The 21,406-nt window shown below is 40.8% G+C and overlaps 1 protein-coding gene across 17 annotated transcripts in view; it reads left to right on the forward strand.

Annotated features, from left to right (window-relative positions):
• SPTLC3 (serine palmitoyltransferase long chain base subunit 3) overlaps positions 1 to 21,406 on the forward strand; it is a 115,319-nt gene that overhangs the window by 78,107 nt on the left and 15,806 nt on the right. For all 17 annotated transcript variants that reach the window (XM_035322741.1, XM_035322743.1, XM_035322739.1 and 14 more), the window contains 3 exons: positions 7,636 to 7,741; positions 15,051 to 15,270; positions 17,416 to 17,542. In XM_035322741.1, the coding sequence (XP_035178632.1) occupies positions 7,636 to 7,741; positions 15,051 to 15,270; positions 17,416 to 17,542 (453 nt within the window). The remainder of the gene's footprint in view (positions 1 to 7,635; positions 7,742 to 15,050; positions 15,271 to 17,415; positions 17,543 to 21,406) is intronic.

A 21,406-nucleotide genomic window follows, 5' to 3' on the forward strand; every position in this document is an offset into this window, starting at 1 on the left:
AGCATCAGGTAGTCATGCGTTTTTTCTTTTTAAAATCCTCCTCTGCATTCTCATAGAAAAGGTCAATACCCTCCACCTCCTCCTTTCCATGGAGAGGGGTTTGATGTGTGCCTTTTCACATAAAGAAATCAATGATCCTTTAAAGAGCTTGGCTCCTAACATTAACTGCAGGATGTTACTGTGTCAAAGGCTTGGCTAGGGCCCTTTGTTGAGTGGTTGGAACAATTTTCCAGCAAGGCGCAGAAGAAAAGAGTAAATCTGAATCCTATCCCAAATAGGATTAGGGCTTAATGTGCTTTTCTTTCTGGCTTGTAAGTACGGAGCCAAGTTGTCCGCTGGCATGAGTTGGCTCATCTCCTTTGGAGCTGTGCCAGGTCCCACCCACATGCCACTTGACCCAGTATTGCCCTACGCTACAGACAACAGACAGGATGCCAGGTAGTACCACCGCTGGAGCCTGAGACATGCTTTCTGTGGAAGAGAGTAGGCCAAAAAAAAAAAAAAAAGGAAAAATTTAAATCAGGCAGCAGATTTTGAAGTTACCTTTTTGCTATTAGAATGCAGCTTGAGTGAGCAGGCTCTTTCCACGCTCCTTGTTGCTTATATCAGCCTCTTTTGAAATGCTGTGTAGTACCTTTGATAAGGCTGCCTCGAACATATTTACTTTGGCTCTGACTTCCTTAGTTGCATATGTATAGAAGAGACAATGGGAGAAAGGTGAGGTGTGAATGTTTGTTGCAGTTATTATAAAAGGTTATCAAAACAAGGAGGAATAATTATGTAACGATTTAGCAAAGCAAAGGTATATTTTCTGAGCCAGCTGCTTCCTGACTATTGTGCAAAAACATGAACGGGTGTGTGCTGGTAGCCTCCCTTTCTAACAAGCCTAACACTGTAAATCTCTCCCCTCCTTCTTTCCCCTTATAATAGTAAAATTAGTTTTAAAGATATTATAGGAAATCATGTTCTATTATAAAAAAATATTTCACAGAAAATAGAGCAAAAACTGCTATTTTAAATCTATTATTGCCGCACATTCATCTTTCAAAGGCTATTTTGTAGGTGAGAAAGCTTTCAAACCTTAAGGTGAACAATAGAGCAAAAACGAAATGTGAATGTGTAAATCTATTTTTATTTGGGCTTAGGAATGTGCCCTGCATCCTGACTGCAGGTGAACAATCCCTTCCTTGTAAACAGATAGGAATTTACTGGCTTGGGTTGAGAGAACTGCACAGTCATATATGCCTACAGGTCATCCAGGAGAGAGAAATTTAGGAGAATACTCCAGTCCTATAACTGAGAAGTACTGAACATCCCCTTCCTATGGGCTCTCACTAGCAGTATTTCTAGTCTTTGCCCCACCAGGGTCACACCAGTGTGCCACAAGGTATTTGGCCTTTAAGGGATTTCTGCTCCAGGGATCTGTGAGGTTTTGTGGATGTTAACAGCAAAGCTCTGCTCCCTGGAGCCCCTGTTCTGAGGAGCGGGGTCAGCAGTTCTTTTTTAATTACTATTATTTATTAAATTGGATCACAACTGTGATCCTTGGGTTACATGTCCATGCAGTTGGGCCTGATTTGCACCAGGATCTTTCCCTGTAGGTGGGGACAGCACAGTAGCACAACGCTCAGGAAGAGTCCCGCAGCCGTGTGAGGCCACTTAGTGACTCACAGCATTCCTGTTTCCTGAAGGTAGTCATGGCAAAGGCTGAAACCTCCCCTCCACCATCTCTATGGCATTTGGGCAGTAAGAAGGCCCTTCTAAAATTTCTGCTCTACATCACCCAGCCTTTTTCCAGTCTCACTGAATATCACTTATGTTGTGCTGCCAGTGGAATGAGCTGAGGTACAGAGGCAATCTTGGGGTCACCTGCCACATCACTAGGATATTTGTTGCTTAAAAATAAACACTCTGTTATCCATTTTCTTTTCCTTTCTATTTATTCCCAACATTCTTCTGTAGAAATAATACTTTTAGAACATTTTTTTTAACCCAGTAGCAGGAGCTTTAAATCTGACTAGATTTAAGATGGAACTGATTGGGTTAGTAGATAGGAGTTATAGGTTGCATTTCCAGACAGATTGACTAGGAAGGTTTGTATCAGGCCTTGTTTCCTGGGCAGTGATTTGTTTAGGAAGCTAGAAAAGAGCTGCATTTCCATCCTTAAAGTGAAACTGTGCAAGCAGTATGGCCCAAAGACCAGAGTGCAGTGGGAGGAGGGCAGGAGACAAAGACATCTCCCCACCTCTGCAACAGTAGTGGCCTGGCCTTGGTTAGGTGTGTGCCAGCAGGACATTATCCCTACCAGACCTGTGCTCTGGAGAGCCTCTCCCACCCTCCCCAAGTGACCCACATGGATGTCCCTTCAGCTATGTGGGGGTTATACTCGTGGGTGCTTTTGTTTTCTGGCCCTGGGAAAAGACTGACTTACCACCTGTTGTTTTTGTTTTTCTAAGACCATCTTTTATTAATGTTGTATGTTTTAAAGCACTTTTTCAGAACCTCTGACCTTTTTCTTGGATAAATATTTGCCAAAATCTTTTAACCTTTCCAATAAAACTTGAAAAGCAAAACCAAGCAGCTAACCATTAATCAGCTTGTGATTTTTATCAAGGGTTTTCTGTCCCAGCAATTCTGGGCCTTATACCAGCGTCAGGTGAGAGCATATCTTTGTTCATTCAGTGAACAGATGAGGGTGTTCCTGACTAACTACATCCAGGTGAATTCTGTTCATATTAGCTTGTATGAGGACATGCTGTACGAGACTTAGGATTTGTTTGTTCTTTCTAGTTCTACTGCATTTTTGCCTTATAGCATCAAGCAGCTAAATTGCAGTCACATTTTCAGGGTTAGATTTGCAATTGCTTGAGCAACCTGTGAGAATGTCGTGACTACTCACAGAAATCAGGCCACGGGGGAAAAGAAAATTCCAGTTCTCTTCATTGCAAAGGCACTTCAACGTGCAATCAGAGTAAGTGATACTATGAGGAAGGCAGGCGATTGTGAGGCGCAACTGAGCACCCCGGGTGGATGAAAATCTGACCTCAAATCTGGCGCTTGAATCCACATCTGAAAAGCAAGGATCACGGTGGTACATTCCTACCTCCTCCTCATGGACCTTGCAGGAGTGTTGTGAAAATAGCGAGGGTTTTTGGGGGTTCTCACGGCTCAGGTGTTTGATGACAGGTGTGCATCATGCAGGCATGAGCTGTTCAGGTTTCCATACAAAATGGTTCCTGCTAGGACAACAGGTGAATTTGTTATTCCAGATCTGGCATTTCTTGGTCCACTCAGTGAAACTAAAGCTTTGGAGTTTGGGTGTGTGTGCCACAAGGTTGCCTTATAAAGAAAGCACAGCTGTCTGGAGTTGTAGTTAACACTGAAAGGGTAGCAGAAGGCCCTCATGTTCCAGTGCAAATATATTCTCTAAAAATAATATATATATATTTTTTAATATATTCTCTAAAAAAAAAAAAAATTTTTTTTTAAAAAAAAGGAAGGGGGAGTGGAAAACACAGGTACATGCCTTTAAGCAAGTAAACAAATAAAGTAGAGGAGAACAACGGGGATAAATTACTAGGTAAAAATTAGTCAAAAATCTGTATTACTAAAAAAAAGTTTGCAGTGGCTTCATATGAGATGGGTCCTTTTTTTTTTTTTTGGAGGTGTAATTGGCCCTTGAATTTCAGAAGGGAGGGCTCTGATTTAGCTATTACAGAGCAGGATGAAAGGCACATTACCCACTAAGGTTTTGTCCTGTTTAAAGCCTCTGGCCACTATCAGAGACAAGATTATTGCGCTAGATAGATTGACCACAGCCTAATCCAGTTTGACATGTATTTCCCTGTGACACATACAGACGCTGCCACAGAGAGAAGACTGGTATATCCTGCTCCTAGAGTGCTGTGTCTGCATTTGCCCTCTCTAACTTGAGAAAGGCATGTCTGATTTGCCACGTGTGAGCAGTAATTTTTCTGGAGCGAGTGCTATTCGCTTACACCCAGCTGTGTATTTCTTGGGGTTAAGGAGGGGAGTCTAAGACTGTTGTTGTGGCTGCAGTACTTCCCTATACCACCCCCAACCCTTCCAAACAAAAACAATCCAAGCTGTGATTTCAGGCAAATGACTCCAAGGACACTCTTTCTGTTCAGAGCTGTGCTAGCAATCAGACACTTTTCAAAGTCCAGTTTTCACTAGAATAGAAATTGAAAATTTCACTTTTACAGTCCCACAGGTGACGTTTAGATCAGTGAAAGCATTGCAGTGGTTTCCCTTTGCTCTAGGGATTTGGAATGAGGGACAGCATCAGAGGTAGGCACTTGGGTCACCAGTGAGAGGACAGTGACCAGGGAAGGTATCAGTGGGCGGAGAGCACGAGAAGAGAGGCAGAAGCTGCAGCAGTGGGGAGCTGGTTGTGTGGGAGACTGGGAAGGGGTGGGTATCCATAGCCTCTGCATAAAGAAATTGCACAAGAGTGCAAATTGTGAGAAACTGACAACGAGAGTGGCAAATGCAATAGGAAGGAAAGGAGAATGAGATAAGGGTAGTGGGAGCCTTTTCATTCTAATTAAAAAGGATTCGGCTGACATCACGCAGGAGGTTTTCAGCCCACGCAGAGGAATGGTGATGATGTCCCCAGCATTGTAATGTGGGGCTGAGGGGTGGAGACGCCGTGCCTGCCTGTGAGGAGGAGGCACATCGTGCCTGGGAGAAGACAAGGGCCCCTGCAGGAGCCTGGAGTCCCACCTGCACTGGAGGCAGCATGACACACAGCCCGCCCAGGTCCAGGCTCGCCTTGACCCACTGGCAGTTTGTGGTGTTATTTCTGCTGAAGTAACTCTGAAGGATCCCAAACAAGGGTTGTGCAAGTCCCTGTTAAATTCTAAAAACTGCAGTGATCTACAGTCCCTGCTTAGGAAACCTTATCCTCTAAATCCAAACAATATTTCAAAGGGATAAGGTGGAAACTGAGGCAAGGATAAGTTTGGTTGTGCTTTGAATAATTAACCAAGTGAAATTCCTACCACCACCTCCTGGGCCTGGTGAACGGTCATTAGCCTCTACCACTGAAAAGCCTGGGCTACTGATGGTCAAATGAGGAAGGACAGTTATTTTTCCCATAACTGGTTATTCAAGATGGACTTGTGCACCATCTCCCTCCCCCGTCTAACCATATTTAATGGCCAAATAATTTGGTAGAAGAAAGTCATCTGGGGTTGCACTATTTCCTGAAACTGAATTTATCCCACTGTTTGGAAAGTCCAAGCACACAGAAAGCATGTTTACTTTGTCTGAATAACAGAAGCTGTCTTCTGGAGAGCAGATTAAAGGCAATAGATTTTCTTCTCCTTTCAATTTCCCTTTTTCAAATGAAATACTACAAGCACAGAGTAAAAGGTTCAGAAAAATTCATTTGCACCTAAGCAAATTATGTGTTGGCTGTTACAGGCTTAAGAAAGTCACCCATATGTGTTTTTCAGAACGAGACCTCAAAAACAGAGTGAGATAGCCCTGATCCTGCAAGCAGGCATGTCCTTAACTTCAGCAGAACTGCTGTGGGTAAAGTCAGGCAAGCTCCTGCCTTGGAGAGGTTCTTCTACATCTGCAGTCCTGCGTTCTACACTCATTGGGACAGAGGATTTATTCTCATCCATGTACTTTTTCAAACTTTAAAAAAAAAAAACAAAAAAAAAGTTATATACGTTCCATAACTCTCTGCCCTCTCCTCTTCCTTTTGGTGGATTTATGTGAAAACAACTGAATTTTCAAGCTGTGATTTCAGCTTAAAGGTTTGGTAAACCGACTTTTACAAAATCTGGACTGACAAGTAGACAGAATACTGAATTGAAGCACCCTGCATGATTCAGAGGGGAGTTTCAAAAGTCCCAGAGGAATTTAGTTGACAAAGACATTTACACTCAGGGGAGAAAATGAGGTGCCTAAATTTGAGTTCAAGACTAAATATCTTACCTCGTTTTTGTAACCCATGAACTTTCTGTCATTCTATGGAATCTTTTAATTCTCAGAACCGAAAAGGATTTCTGAATATTATCTACCCAGAAGAGAAGGTGGGCAGCTCTCTTTCACGAAACATGCTCAGTGGGGTTATAAATTCCCTTTTTAAAGCACCAAGGAACTTTTATTTCCTTTATTGCCATCTAGTGGAAGCTGTGCTGTGTGCACTGCGTTATTTGTAAAAGCATTTCCAACTGGGAACCCATCCAGTTGTGCAGGTGATTGATTGCACAGTTGAAATAAGGGCTTGTCATCTATGTGTTGTGCTGTGTAAGTTATAGCAAAGTCTTGCAAGGTCAAGAGATTACACTGTAAGGTGCAGAGTGGCATCGATGTTTCTGAGAAATACGCCTTTCACTGAGACCAGGACCTCAGCAAACATCAAGATACCAAAGTGTAAGGGTTCAGGTCATATCCTGGCCATCTCTCAGCTCACAGGTTATTTGTGATGGACAGGTACTGTGCAAACCAACTGTTTCCAGTCAGGTGGAAACCAAGCTGTAGGTCAACTTTAATATAACTAAGGTTTATTTGCTTCAGCTAGGAGATCTATATTTTAAAGATTAGCTTTGTACAGTTTTAGGTACCAGTAACTACATTAAAGATGTGTTGCTGAAAAAGTGGGGTTATATCAGGAAAAATGCCATTCATTTTCCCAACCAAAACTTTGAACTGATCTCCAGCATTCCTTGGGGTAGTGTGAGTCTCTGTAAGATGTTCTTTGAAAATGTTTTGAAATGTCAGTTCAGATTCCTGAAAAGTACCATTGTAATTCATTCTGGAGAGAGTTCATCCACGTGCTGACACCAGAACACCGATTTCAGCTCTGCACTGAGTCACGTTTTGATCTGACTCTTGTTCTGTGATTTTTTTCTTATATGTTTTTGAAAGCTTCAGTGGCTTTCCTTTCAGCATTTTATTAAATTATCTGCACTCAGACCTTGAGAAAGCAGGTAAACTTCTAACGTTGCTCCAGGCCTCCCTATATCAAGGTCTTGCCAGTTGCAAGTATTTTGGCACCTATTTAGCGTATCCATGCTGTGTACGTGTACCCACTTGTCTCTCCCTTTCTCATCATCAGTCTTTCACTGCCTTTTCTTCCTGAGAAGGACAGGATTTTTCTTGCTGCTATCCTGATGTGCTTCATGCAGCCTGATTCAAGCTTTTGCTGAAGCAGTGCATGTGATTCATGAGCCCTTGGTGATGCTGGAAAGTAACCGAATACTCCGTATTCAAAAGCCTTGCGATGAGTATCAGCAACCCGTACAGAGAATTGCTGCAATTAGTCTCAGTACTTAAGCAAAGTCTCAGTACTTAAGCAAAGTGGTTAAATTTTGTCTTTAAATAAAAATGTGTTCCAAGAATTTTTAGAAATTTCCCAGAAGGGGTGCATAACTGAAAGCATTTTCTAACTCGACTTATCACAAGATTGCATTCAGGCAAATAAAATCAATTATTGGTTCTTGCCTGCCAGCAAAGGAATTTTATCTTCAGAATACCTTTTCTTTAATGTGATCTTTTTCTGTAGGAAAAAGTAGTAACTGGTAGAAAAACAAAACTTTAATTTGAAAAATCTTTGTTAATATTTTCCTTTCTCCTTTTACTTATTTTTAAATAAAGATATGCAGAGTCTCGAGAAGTTACTAAGAGATGCAATAATATATGGCCAGCCTCGAAGCCGCAGAGCATGGAGAAAAATTATCATCCTCGTGGAGGGCATTTACAGGTACGTGTGATTAGAAACATCAGTACTTTTTATCATTTCTGAGGACAGAATGATATATTGATCATTGACTTAGGTATCTGAAAGAAATCTGAAATGAATGGAGTTTACGATAACATCCTCAGTGATCTTATAAAGCTGGTAATTTTCGTTCAGTTAGTACCCTGTGGCATTACTCACTTCAGTTAGGTCCTGTGTGTTGTTCTGAATGTTGATTTAGTAAAATCACTGTGGAGCAGGATATGTACCGTGAGAGCAAGATAGATCATCAGCTTGTGTATGTTGTCATAGATGTGATAAAATTCATGGAGCTGTAGCGGGTGAGGAGTTTTGCAAAGCTGAGTTTTCCAGAGTTACGTGTTATGCACTAGCAGATCAAAAGACAACTGTGTCATTCCTAATTAAGTTATTTCTGCATGCCCAGTTCTTACCTAGCTGTTGGAATTAAAACCTCAAACTAAATACAGGCCAAGTGATACCAGCACCTTTCCAGTTATCAGTGCTGGATATAGTGGGCTCAAACTTTAACAGGAAAAACAATAACAAGACTGACTTTTAAAGAATTACATAGTGGTATTTCATTTAGACCTTAGTCCCTGGAGGAATTTGAACAAAAGGAGGTGTCTCTGAGAATCCATCAGATAACATCATTATCAGTGATATGATGTAATTAACGAGCTTCCTAGTCAGATTGCTTCAGTTCACTAGTGGTGCATTTTACACCCAGCCAGAGGGAAAAACCATGACCAGAGCTGGACAGCAGAGGCACCAGCCAGGCTCACCACCTTGGGCTTCCTCCTGGCAACTGCTCAAGACAGAAGTAGGTTGCTGGGGAGGTGGCCACAGGGCCGATGGACAGCACAGAGTGGGAGCCACTCGAGTCTTCCGAGGTTGGGCAAGGAGCTGGGCAGCAGGAGCATAGGAAGAGCTAGAGATTTTGCAGAGGAGGGAAGGGCTGAAGAAGCAGGGATCTAGGCAAGGCTACAGTGCAGATGATGAGAGAGGATGAGTAGGAGAAGGATAGATTTAGGAGTAGCAACTCTAGCACTAGAGAGAAGGGAGGCAGGGTCAATCATACACAGGACATGACGTGGTTTATGAAAAGAACCTTAAACTTTATATGCAGAGATTATTACGTGTGTTACTGAAATATAGTCGCTGCAGATGGACAGTCACACTATTTTATTGAGAAGTGGTAGTGCAGTTTAGCAGATTAGTCTTTTTCAGAAGATATCTTATACAATTTCATGTCATCACAACTTTCATAGTCATCGGCGCTTTCTTTTTACCCAACGTTTTCCATCTGCAAAGAGAACAAATCAGTCCTTATCTAAACACCTGTCACTCAGAGCTGAAACAGGTCAGCTGATCCAAAGCAGGCTGAACGTCCCCTTTCAACCAGAATAAACAGAGGAAAACTGCAAATAAACATAGCTTGGCACTACTAAAAGAAAGCTCAGATTTAAGGACTTTGATCATGCAGAAAGTAAGTGGACCACCAACATTTTACTGACAAATATTCCCATCAGTTACATGGCCCGCAGAAAATGCTCCAGCTGCTGAGCTTTGTTCACTTTTAAATCCTTTGCTCTGGATATTGACCAATAGGGAGAGAGCCTGTAGATTGGTGACCACAGAGGCATAGGATCCATTTAAGCAGTGGGACAAACTCACCGTCAGACAGTTGCAATACTTGCAGCTATATTTCCAGATGTACGTTTGGTATAGAGCATTGTATTGCTTTAGTTTTTGCAGTTGATTTTCAAAGAAGATTTCATTCTCAAAAGTTTGCAGATCCATCTTTTAGGATATGAAATAAAACATGTTAAACCTTAGATAACCACACCAAAAAGGAACTTTTATTTTAGAGAGGAATTGGTGGTGGTACATAACAGTTTTCAGTGGGATTTGACAATCAAATTATATTTTATTTCCTTTAGAGTCTCAGCCCTAGTAAGTCACTTCCTTCTGATTGTTAGAGAAATACCAGGCACACAGGGAATCAGATATTATACTTCTTTGTTTCTACTTAATTTATATCACACTCACCCCTAAAGAGCTGAACAGCTTTAAGACCACTCATGTCCTAAGTGTCAATATTTGTGAAAGGCATAAAGTAAATAAATAAATAAACCCACAAAGCTCAGCTCTCTAATGTCACAGGAACAAGCCCCAGCAGTAGCTAGGTTGGTTGGCTAGTTGTTTTCTTAGTCTAAGCAGATCAGAATTTGAAGATTGTGGTTTGGTTGCAAAGCAAATCTGCTCTGACTTGAGGGAGAATGCCTCCACACCCCACCATGCCGTATCCCTGCCATTGCTGCCAACCCAAGACACAGGCAGCTGATCTGTCCTTACAGCGCAGCTGGGAACAGATTCACCAGCCATGTAGTCTAAGTAGCTAATAACATTTCACATGCAAAAGAAAAAGCTGGAGAAAGACATATTTGAAGTGCTCTTACTTTTTTTGTGCACATGTTCTTTCTTTTCTTGGCCCCTGATTTTGGAAGGACTAAAATTTTCCAACCCCAATATTGGCTAATGTTAATTCTCTTGCAGATTTTCCAGATGCCAAATCAACATTCATCTAGTGGGGTTAAGAGGAGGCAGACTTTTGTTAACATATTCTTCTTAAAACAGTTAATATTGCCTTTTTTTTTCTTTTTTTTTTCCTCCTCCCCAGGACTTAAAGAAGTTTTGCTCTCGGGACAACTAATACAGAATTTAAATAACTTGGTCAGAGCCATTCTCCAAGTTAAAATATCTTGACTTGCAAGTTTGACTTGGCAAATGTTTACAGAAATGCCTTTTCCAGAGATGCAAAAGAAATGCTAAGCTTTCCTATTTTAAATAAATATTGTTAAATGGGACACCATAGTCGTAGTATGGTGAAGTCGATGGTATGGAAAAAAATTTGCCTTCTGTTTGCATTAGGGGTATGTTAAAGTGTTTACTCTGCTCATATGCCTGGAGTTACCAGCTGGCAAAATTTGAAAAGGGTCGTTGTTAGCCAACATGAGCATTTCTGGAAATCAGGCTTGCGTTTGAAACCATAAGCCACAGATTTTGCTCGGTTACAACCAAAGGCAGAATTGGCCCCTTGACTTGGGAGGCACCCAAGCTACATGTCAAATAAATAGCAATAAGTATATGATTGTTTGCTTTTTAATGTCTCTAGCATCTGAAAAAGAAAAAATATCATCAGAAGTAAATGTAACTACTAGTGAAAGCTAGTTCTTAACTTGGACTAGCCTAGGAGTAAATATATTTCATTTTCATTCCAAACAGAGAGACCATCCCACCATCAATCTTCAGTACAAAAAGCATGAACAAGTTTTGGCAGTGTCCAGGGCATAAATTAAAGTGACTTGCAAAATCATATTTCTATTATTTAAATATCCAGCTAATGTTTTTCTTGGCTTCTACCATTTCCAGTTCAGGATTAATCAGTTACTATATTCTTACACGGTTTGTGGTAGACTTCTGCTCTCTTGCACACATATTTACCTAGGAGTCAGATAGGCTAAGGATGAGGGCAGGAGTTATGGGGCACCAGAAACTGATCGAAATAGATTTTTTTTCCCCTGCTTTTAATTTAATTTGGGTATATTTCCTTCCAGCTCAGAAAACAGCTCTCTGATCAATTGGATATTATCCAATGCCTTTTCAGGTGCACTAGAAGTTCCTGGGGATTCAGTGCCAATACCATAAGATATTTATCAGGGTTATTTTTTATTTCCTGGGATTAGATGACAGGACGTCAGAAAAGAATGGGGTAACATTTAATGTCTTTGGCCAGGCACCAGCATTAAAGGTTAACATTTCTATCATGTCAGTGTATGGGGTTGTATTTGAGGGCAGCATAAGAGGGTTTCCTTAAACTATTGCTCTAAACTACAAAACAGAGATTGTAGCATGAATGTCCAAGGTTTATATGAGAAAAAAATCCCTAACATAAATATTAAAATAGTGCATATATTTTGGGAGCAATAGGTCAGGAAAGAAAGAGAGTTTTTCCCAAATGCAAACTGGCCTGATAGTAAACAGACAAGTTGTCAAACATTGAAAGGATAGTGATACTATAGGGCAAGTTTAGGGAAGCTGAGTGATGCAGTTATGAAGATGATGGGTTGAATATTGGTAAATCACTTTTCTGACAGGAGAAAAATAAAAAATAAAATTACTATAATATAGTAGGTTGTAGAATGCTCCTTTCCTGAGCAGTTTCAAAAAAAAAAAAAAAAAAAAAAAAAACTGCTAGTATAGCAAGTCTGTATTCCAGGAGAGGTGACCAGCACAAATACACACGTCCTATGTCTCAACACACCTTCCTCTAGAATTCATCAGCTGCATCAGGAAGGATCTCAGGTTTGTTGGGATTGAACCAAGCCTCAAAATTAATTGATTCCCCAAATTTTGGGTTAGCTCCTCATGTCTGGAAGGAGATTCAAAATGAATGCATACTTAAGCAAGCTCTGAGCAAGGGAGATGAGGGTCAGCTGCAGTCTAGAAGCTGTATATCCCTGCAACCAAGCTAATAATTTTTACTGGTAGACAGGATGTAATACCACATAATGCTTATGTCTGGCTTGGGCAAAGCCAGCTTACGTTCATCTGCATACAGCTCTTTAGACGTGCACTGTGTGCTTGAGCAGATCTGGAAACAGATCAATAGCTTTGTAAAAATGACGCAGCCAGACTGAGACAGAGAGATTACAGTTCACTTCTGGTTCTCTGGTTTAAACTCAGTTGACAGCAATATTTACTGAAGGATTCAGTAAACTTTCCATTTGGGCTACCCAAGGGGATATACGAAGTGAGTTTTATCTTGGAGCAATTCTAAACAGAGGGATGTTCATATCACAAACCATCTCCCAGGGTCAAATGACCAAGAATCAAAGAATTGGGTAGGCACAGAAACAGCTTTCATCTCTGCCATCAGGAGGATGGAGGCTGATTCAAATGGCAGCACAGAAAATGTACCTGAAGCCAGCAGGGCTTTTCCTATTCCAAGGAGTTTTCAAAGCCATGTTAGGATCTCTGTCAATTATTGCAACATTTGTGTCAGCAGGCATCTTTAAAAAGCACTAACTCATCACTGAAAATGGCCAATATGCAGTATTTGGATAAGCCCTGTATTTTTAATTTATCATTTTTGCTCTTTTTGAAGTTAAATGTTTTATTTACCACCTGAATCTCCATGAGCCAGTGTGCTGTGATGCCTATGTAAACGTGGAAAAGCTATTATTCTCCTTCTCTGTCTAGCTGGTCTCCCTAGCTGTTGCTGGAAGGCGCGGGGTGGGATGCCTGTTTGTTTACTGCAGGGGAGCTCCTTGGCCCCACGCTTGCTCTTTGACCACTCAGCCAGCCTACAAGCTGACCAGGTGGCCAAAAGCTGCCCTCCCTAGCACGAAGGATGATGCATGTGCCCCAGCACAGCCAGTGGCTCAGTATAATTTCTAGCTGACTAATGGTTTGACTCTGGGTTATGTGAGGACTGCGGGCTCTGCCCTTGTACTCATTAGGAAAATAGCTGTGGTGGTTCAAGTTCCTTCTCCCCGAGCTGTCAAGTGCCACTTGGCTGCTGGAGGGCTCTGTCCCCAGCACAGGGTGACAGGAGGGAAAGCTCAGTCCTCAGAGCTTGCAGCACAAGCCTGTCCACCCTTTGCTGCAAGCAACAGTGGTGTTGATACACACACCCATAGCTGCCTCTTCTAGGGCTAGGCAAGATTTGCCAGCAGTCACCTGATGGCCAAAAACGTGCATCCAGCTGCACGCAGCCTGGCTCTCTGAGCCTGAACAGCGCAGGCAACCCGTGTCCCTGGCTGCTCCCCAGCGTTGATCTTTCAAACTCATGCAGGCTTGGCGATGGGCAGGGAACAAATATCTCCTTCAAAACCAGGCTGTTTCCAAGCTTACTCAGGAGACCGAAGGATGAAAAGGAGGGCAAAAACGGTCAGTAATGTCCCATGTGTCCAAAGCCCCTCCTGCCCCTTTCTTGCTGCACAGTGCAGCTTGAGTGTAAGGAAAACAATCTGTGAAAGCCACTGCTCCAGGATCAAAAAACTGCTGAGAAATTATACTGATGACATTCTTTTCACTTGCCATTTGGGAACAGACTTGACTTTTCTGCCTATCTGAAGCTCTTGTAGCACATGCAATTGAATACGCTTTAGGTAGCAGCCGCAGAGCACTGGTTTTCCTGGCACATGTTGGATTCACTTTGCGTTTGTTAGGAAGCACTTAGCATTTAAAGACCTGCTCACTAGAGCTAGTGAAGAGAACATGTTTAACTCATTATGAAATGAATGCTGAGTGCAGCAGAGCGTATCCTAGTGTAGCCTTAGTCATCTCACAAAGGTTTTCAAGACATAATAGTCTTCACAGCAACACTATTGATACTTCATCTTTATAGGATTAGAGTGCATTTCTTATGTCTCCCAGGGCTTTCATTTTGCTGTACAGCTCCTCTGTGCCTTCTAACTTACTGATGTGATTACCAACAGTACAAAAGATTTATCATCTTTTCTTATTTTTAGAACTCTCTACACACCATTAGTACACGTTTCGAATATTTCCATTTCCTGCATGGCTGTAAGAACATAAATAGAAAAAGAATGGAAACTTGTTTTTTCTTTTGAGTGCTAGGCAGCAGGCTGCATTTTCTTAAAAAAAAAAAAAAAAAAAAAAAAAAAATCAGCAGCAACAATTGTCAAGAGTAGATTTGAGCTACCTTTTCTAATCCTTGATTCTCTCCACTCTAAAGACTGGGATGCTTTGAGTCATGGCACTGGCTGTGCATTTCGTGTGGGCCATCTGATACACGTTAGACCCAATTCCTCTGCACTGGGGTAATTTTTCTCTAAAGCTGTTACCCCCAGGTAGCACCACAATAGCAGAAGATGGATGAAGTAAGAAACGACCAGACTGTGAATTATAGCAGTTCCTTATAATTCATTACAATTTTTTTTATTATTTTTCTTTTTTTGTAGTGAAATTTAGTATGTTGCTTTGAATGGATATCTCCCTCTTACTTTATACCTTTCCTTCTCTTTTCTGTTAGCAATTTGCAAATATACAAGAACTTTTTAACTGTTCTTCATTGCTTGAATTATGAAACTGTTTGACTGTTTTATATTCACCTGCAGTTGTGAGAAGTTTGCAATGTTTCTATGTAAATATAAAGTGAGTTTGCAAAAGATCTTCCATGGAGGAAATTCTGCTAAGCAATTAATGTCTATGTTTTCTGTCAGTATTTTAAGGAGAAAGGGTGGTGCTGTATTTATTGTTTATCCATAATTCTCTCCATCCACAGCATGGAAGGGTCCATTGTGCGCCTGCCAGAGATAGTCTCCTTGAAGAAGAAATACAAAGCCTACCTCTACTTGGATGAAGCTCACAGCATCGGTGCAGTGGGAGCAACAGGACGAGGAGTTGTGGAGTACTTCGGTATGAGTCCTGATGATGTTGACGTATTAATGGGAACGTTCACAAAGAGCTTTGGTGCAGCTGGAGGATACATAGCTGGCAAAAAGGTAAAGGAAAACGCACATTTAACATCAAGGGGAGGAAAAGTACCTTCTTATTGTATGATATATATTATTATCTTTTCATATAGACTGCTTTACAAAAGCACAATTCTAAAGATAGCACCACTTTTGTCTGGATCCCAAATGCACATCAAACAGTTAGACTTTCTTATTTTTGTCTCATGTTCGTATTATGTAATTTGCTTGGGCAGGGTATTTCCGTGCCACCCTGACGATTGTTGTTTGTCTTGGAAATGTTTAGACACTTTGTGGTTGGCTAAATATACTTCACTACATTAATTTGCATGCAGACTGCTTGTTACTTTATTTCCCATTTGTAAACAGTGTGTGGAGCAATATTGAGAGATTAAAGCCACAGTTTCATCCACTGATAATAAAATTCCTGAACAGTTGTGGATTGTCATAGTTGCATTTTTTTAGGAGGATGGTGAAAGAGGGTTTACTGAGGGCCTTTTGCAATACTAAAAACTGTGTCCTCAATTGCTCTGTGTACATTAACAAAACAACAAAACAATCTTCTTGTCAACAACAGATGTCAACCCAGAAGTAGAGCTGAGCTTGTTTTAACTAGGAGTGTAGGAAAAGAGAAAGTATAATCAGTGCCATTGTGAAATGCCATCATTTTTGTTGCTTAGCAGAGATATGAAGTGGTTGTTGATTGTTTACTCTCTTCATACTCCATGAATGTATTTCTTAAGTAGATTGCTAAATGAGTAGGAAGCCTTTTTAGGCAGTCCATATGGATGCTGTCAGGATAGTAATAAGGGTAGCACTTATGTAGAACAAAAGGGATATAAGAAAATACATAGTGTATATTTTTCACCATCTTTGGGGGGTGGGGTTCATCGTAACACAGACTATCATAAAGCATAAGGAATCAACTTTCTTTTGTTGCTTCCTGAATTTGTATCTGAAAATGCAACTTTTATGAAGGACAATATGGCTAACATAGCTAGAAATGAGAGGAAGCCAAGACCATGGAAAAAAAAAGGTCTTGTTATCTAACCCTAGGAAGTTTTCTTAAGTGAAAGTGGTCGCTCTTCTCACACCTGTGTTTATCACTAAGCTTTGCCTCAGGCTTCTGGGCCTTGGTGGCAGCTGCTCACCTGCATTCATTTCTGCCACCAAAATCTCACTGTGGCATTTTTTGCTGTGTCAGTAAGAGCACAGATGCCTTCTCAGCTATTTGGTTAAACCTTTAGTATTACAATTGCAGCGTAGCAATGCATAATGTCTATGAAGTTAGTAAATCTTTTTCCCTAGCACTGGAGTTACTGCATAGACTCATACATGGTGTTTTTTGGTTGGTTGGTTGGGTTTTGGTAATAATTTGTACCATTGGTTTTTTTTGTTTGTTTGTTTTTGTTTGTTTGTTTTTTAATCAAAGGCCATTTCCATGGAGGCATCATCCCTTTCTCACTAAAATTCATTTAGCTTTTAGTGTGGTGACAGTTACTCTGCAATTTGCACTATGAAATAGGAATTGTCATAGCAATAGTAGTCCTAATCAAGCTCTGAATTCCTCCCCTATCCCTGCATTCAGGAGAGTTGCTGGTGCTTTAGATATGCCTACAGTACAGCAATGCTTTTGCTGAGACCACAGATTGTGCTCTTGCTTAGACAAGGAAATGTTAAAGTAGCTGTACTGATTATAACGTGACAGAACCTGCCACACTGATGGAAAGTTTCAGTTCTAAGAAATGTATATGCTAATAGACAAAGATCCCAGTAAGGTTGCTTTTCCTGAGTTAGGTCTTGGGGCAGAGAACCTCTGCTGTTGTCACGTAGGTTTTGCTTCATTTCCACTCAGAGATGGACTGAGAGGTATTTTAAATGCAGCTGTTTGTTAGTCTTTAAATGATTTTGGCTCCTTTATAATAAGTTTCAGCACATAAACAGTGCTCTGTTCCAGAGCTTTGTTTCAGCTGTAATTGCCCCACTTAAACTGTAAAGTACTTGCACCTGCCTGATATTTCTTCAGGCTGCGTATTAACAGTAGCAGCCAAGAAAGTAAACCAATAACTGGTGAAACCTCTTTCTTTTGCGTGTTCTCACTCTGCGGTAGTTAAGAGGGAGATCTGCTATTTGGGCACCTCAAAGCTCATTCATACTTTGTTTTGCTTGTGTAAGGACCTTGTGGACTTTTTACGAACTCATTCTCACAGTGCTGTGTACGCCACATCTATGTGTCCACCTGTGGCAGAGCAAATCATCAGGGCAATGAAATGTCTCATGGGACTAGACGGAACAACACAAGGTAAGCCACCCTCTTAACTTGCATGTATTTCAATTACAACCAGTGCATCTGCTGTGTACAGGTGCACACAAAAGGTCATCCAACAGCAAAATAGTACAGTAATGTAATCCAAAAGGAATCATTCTACTGTACAATTAATACCCAGATCACCACATTTCCAAGTGCTATCAACTGTACCTTTTCTACACTCATTCATGTGCAGCAGAGGTGGAAATATTCCTGAATTCTGACACCAAGCTACCACCCATAGTCACCAGTCCCCTCTTATTTGCAGCAGCAAATTGAAAAAGTACATAAATTGCCCTTTGAGTAGATTGTCTGACATTGAAGGAGGTGTTTAGAAGGATTTACCTTCATGAATGGGTGAGGTGCTGCCTGTTCAGCTTCTTTCTAAGTGTGAATCTTCAAAACTGCAAGCTTCTCAAGCATGGCACAGAATTTTAACATGGGTATTGTACATTAAATGCTGGTATGAGAAGATGATGATGATAGTTCTCACTTTATTCAGGAATTAGGTACAGTGTCCTGAAACTAGTTTTGAAGACCATTTTGTCCCTCACCCAAAAAAAATGGGTTAAGTCCTACCTCAGAGAAAAGCTGTTGTTGTTGTTTTGTTTTTGTTTTTGTTTTTTTTTTTTTGAATTTATATAGTTTTTGTCAGGCATGCCTGTGGGTCACTTCATTGTGTAACATGTAGATGAAGATACAGATTTTGCTCTGAACTGTAGCCTCTGTTATACTGGTCCAGCAGCACTGTGCTGTTTTCTCTTACCTTGTGTAGGACTAACAGAGTCATTCCATGTTAGACCTCCCTCCTATGTTCTCCTGGGAGTAAGGTGGGAATGGAAAGGAAAAAGGATGTGTAAGAGGGTGTAAGACCATATGACACTGCTCTGCACGATTCTCTTGCAGTGGTCTAGAGTGGTTTTGAGCCACGACAGACACTAAACTATTGAGATGTTTATCACAGCCCTACACTGAGGCGAAAATTTCCAAGACTTCAGTGTAGAAAAGGAGGGATAGAGAATCCAGTCCCAGTGCCAAATTCTGCTGAGTCCAGTAACAAAGTGCAGCCAAACTCCAGTGCAATGTGTAGACAAGGAGGAAATGATGCTTTTGTCATTTTGACAGAGAAGTCAGGTTGGAAACTGTTGTTACACTCTGCGGGTTGAAAGGTCAAGGTTATGTATGCTGATGTCTACATCTTGTTGGTTCTAAGAGACCATGTCTGACATGTTTCTTCTACCTTGGAGACTGTGTGTGCAGCCTGTCCTGCTGTGCTACTCCCTGCACTCGCTGTAGGAAATGCTTGCCGTCAGAGGGCAGCCTTACACTGAGCCTTCCCATCAGCTGCATGCTTAGGGCTCTCAGACGCCGTGTGTAAAATATTAAACATGCAGAGCATAGCCAAACTTTCAAAGCCTCATACAAATGACCTTCAGCTAGTGTGATTCTGCATGCAGTTCAGTGCAGGCTAATAGAAGAAGTTGGTTCAATACAGCCTTTTAAGCCATGCGTGTCCTCACTGTCTCAGGGCTAAAGAGGTCACAGTGTTTTCTCTTTTAGAAGCAGTATTCTCTAATAACATAATGTTTTTATTTGTGCACAAACAAAGCCTCCTGCAAGTGCTTTATGAAATAAATTAATGTTCTATCAGTTCTTTAAAATTTGTCTGGTAATATGAAATGCAAATGAATAGAAGAACAAATTAATAAATCATATATCACAACTTAGAGTATTACACAAAGGCTAGCAAACTGACTATGATGTCTAAAAATGCTTCTTGTCCTTCTGAGCCAGACTCATTATTGTAGACTATTGGCTTTTCTTTCATGTGGGCCTTCCTTCATTAGGCTGTCTTGCTGACTACAAAAAAAAAAAAAAAAAAAAGGCAACACCAAAACACAGGAAAAAATGTTGTGCTGGGCCACACTACAATGTTTCTTTGGCAAACAGAAAGATGAAGATGAAGAGAGGAAGAGAAGAGAGAAAGTAATCTCCTTAGATAGTTTTGTTTCCAAGGACAACGGTGGTCTTGACTGAGTTCTTCTGGTCTGCTGTTATGGAAAATGGTGAATTCTGTGTGTGAGTCGTCCTTGTAAGTGAATGAGCCATGTAGCAGAGGCACCTGGTAGTGAAGTTTCAAGTGAACCAGAATTACCACAGGGTGATATTGGATCCTCTGTGGAAATGAGATCACATTGATTTTCTCCAGAAGCCTGTTGGATCGGTAAAGGGAGTTTATTTTGCAATTTATTTCAAATGGCATTCTCTCCCCAAGGACAATTGGCGGAATCCTTTATAAGGACATCTGCCCTGATGGCCTGTTCTCCACAGGTCATTCTGGTAGGGGAGGGAGCCTTGCAGAAAATACTAACAAAGTTTTGGAAAATAATTAAAATACAGTTTGCTAGGAAGTTCTGTGTTAACTAGAGAGTGCTTCTTGAAAAGAGTTTGAAGTAAAGGGATGAAAAATATGTTAATCCAGCTTGTTCTTGTATGTGACCTTCATGACTGACTCCTTCATAGGTAAATAGAAAGCCAAGGGAAGGAGGATTGATTTGGTCATTTAAGTTGCTGTTCTGAAACGTCTTTATTCTGCATGTTCTATTATTTCACACAGTCTACTCTTATTTTCCCAGATATCATGGTTTTACATTCTCATTCATTTTCTGACAGTTATTCTCCACAGATCTGTTAAGCAGCTGATTTATGAAAGAGTAGGGTAGTTGAAATTATATAGTGGATAATGCCAGAGGCCAGAAATGCAGGGATAATGTTTGTGTTTTATCCCGGTGTGTATCCAAATGATTGATCTCCCATGTTTTCTTCCTTTATTTTCAATTATTAAGAATATGGTTGTTTGGAAAGTCAATCATGGCATACATTTCCAAGACAGGATCAGTCTATTGGTTGCATGACTTCAGAATATGAATAGGCATATAGGTACACAAGGGATACAGCTTAATTACAAAGATGGTAAGGTTTAACACTAAAAAAAAAAAAAAAACATTAAACCTAAACTGTTTAGCTGGAAATTATCCACAATGAGTATGTTTCAGGCTATACTTTTTTTCACAGAAATAAAAAAAGACTGTCATTCCTCAGAACAAGTCTATATATACATACGGGCTTTTGATGATGATTAAAAAAAAAAAAAAAAATCACTTATTTCCCTGAAGAGCTTTGATTTCTCCAGGCTTTGGGATGAAGATTTGGATTATAATAGCCAAGATTAGTATTTTCACAATGTTTTTGAAATGCCATCTAAGTCTTGTGATGTTATGAGTCTATAAATATATATATATATGCTTGAAATGAACAGTGACAAATTTCAAGACCCACCAAGTGAAGGAGTATCTTCCAGCTCGCTGCCAGAGGGCCTGAACCACACTTCCCCTATCTGGGACCTGGGGAGGAGACTGGGTACCTGCATCCATCCTTCACTGTCAAGCATTTAGGGAGGTGAGCCAGAAAGATTAAAGAGAATAGAGACTCTGGCAAGCAATGGAGACACCACAAGGAATAGATAACAAGTGGTTAGGAAGGATGGAGATGGACCATGAGATGCTGAGAAGATGAGCTACAGAGGCTGTGAACAAAATAGGCCTGGTGTGGAGAAGGAGGGGAAGAGGGTCTGCAAATGGGTCTGCAAGCAACTACAGCAAGCACACCACTCTCCAAACTAGTTGAAACAGATACTCCTCCATCTTCTCTGGTCAGCAAACTGCTGTGGAAGTGTGCTAGCAAAATGTGTGCTTACCTTCCTTTGCAGCAGGAGACTCCAGTTTATCTGGAGAAGGTCTCATTTTAAAAGCTTTGTACTGACATAACTAAAAAGGTAAAGAGAACTGGTATTTCCCA

Source organism: Oxyura jamaicensis, chromosome 3 (genome assembly GCF_011077185.1).
Source record: "Oxyura jamaicensis isolate SHBP4307 breed ruddy duck chromosome 3, BPBGC_Ojam_1.0, whole genome shotgun sequence".
NCBI classification, from domain to species: domain Eukaryota; kingdom Metazoa; phylum Chordata; class Aves; order Anseriformes; family Anatidae; genus Oxyura; species Oxyura jamaicensis.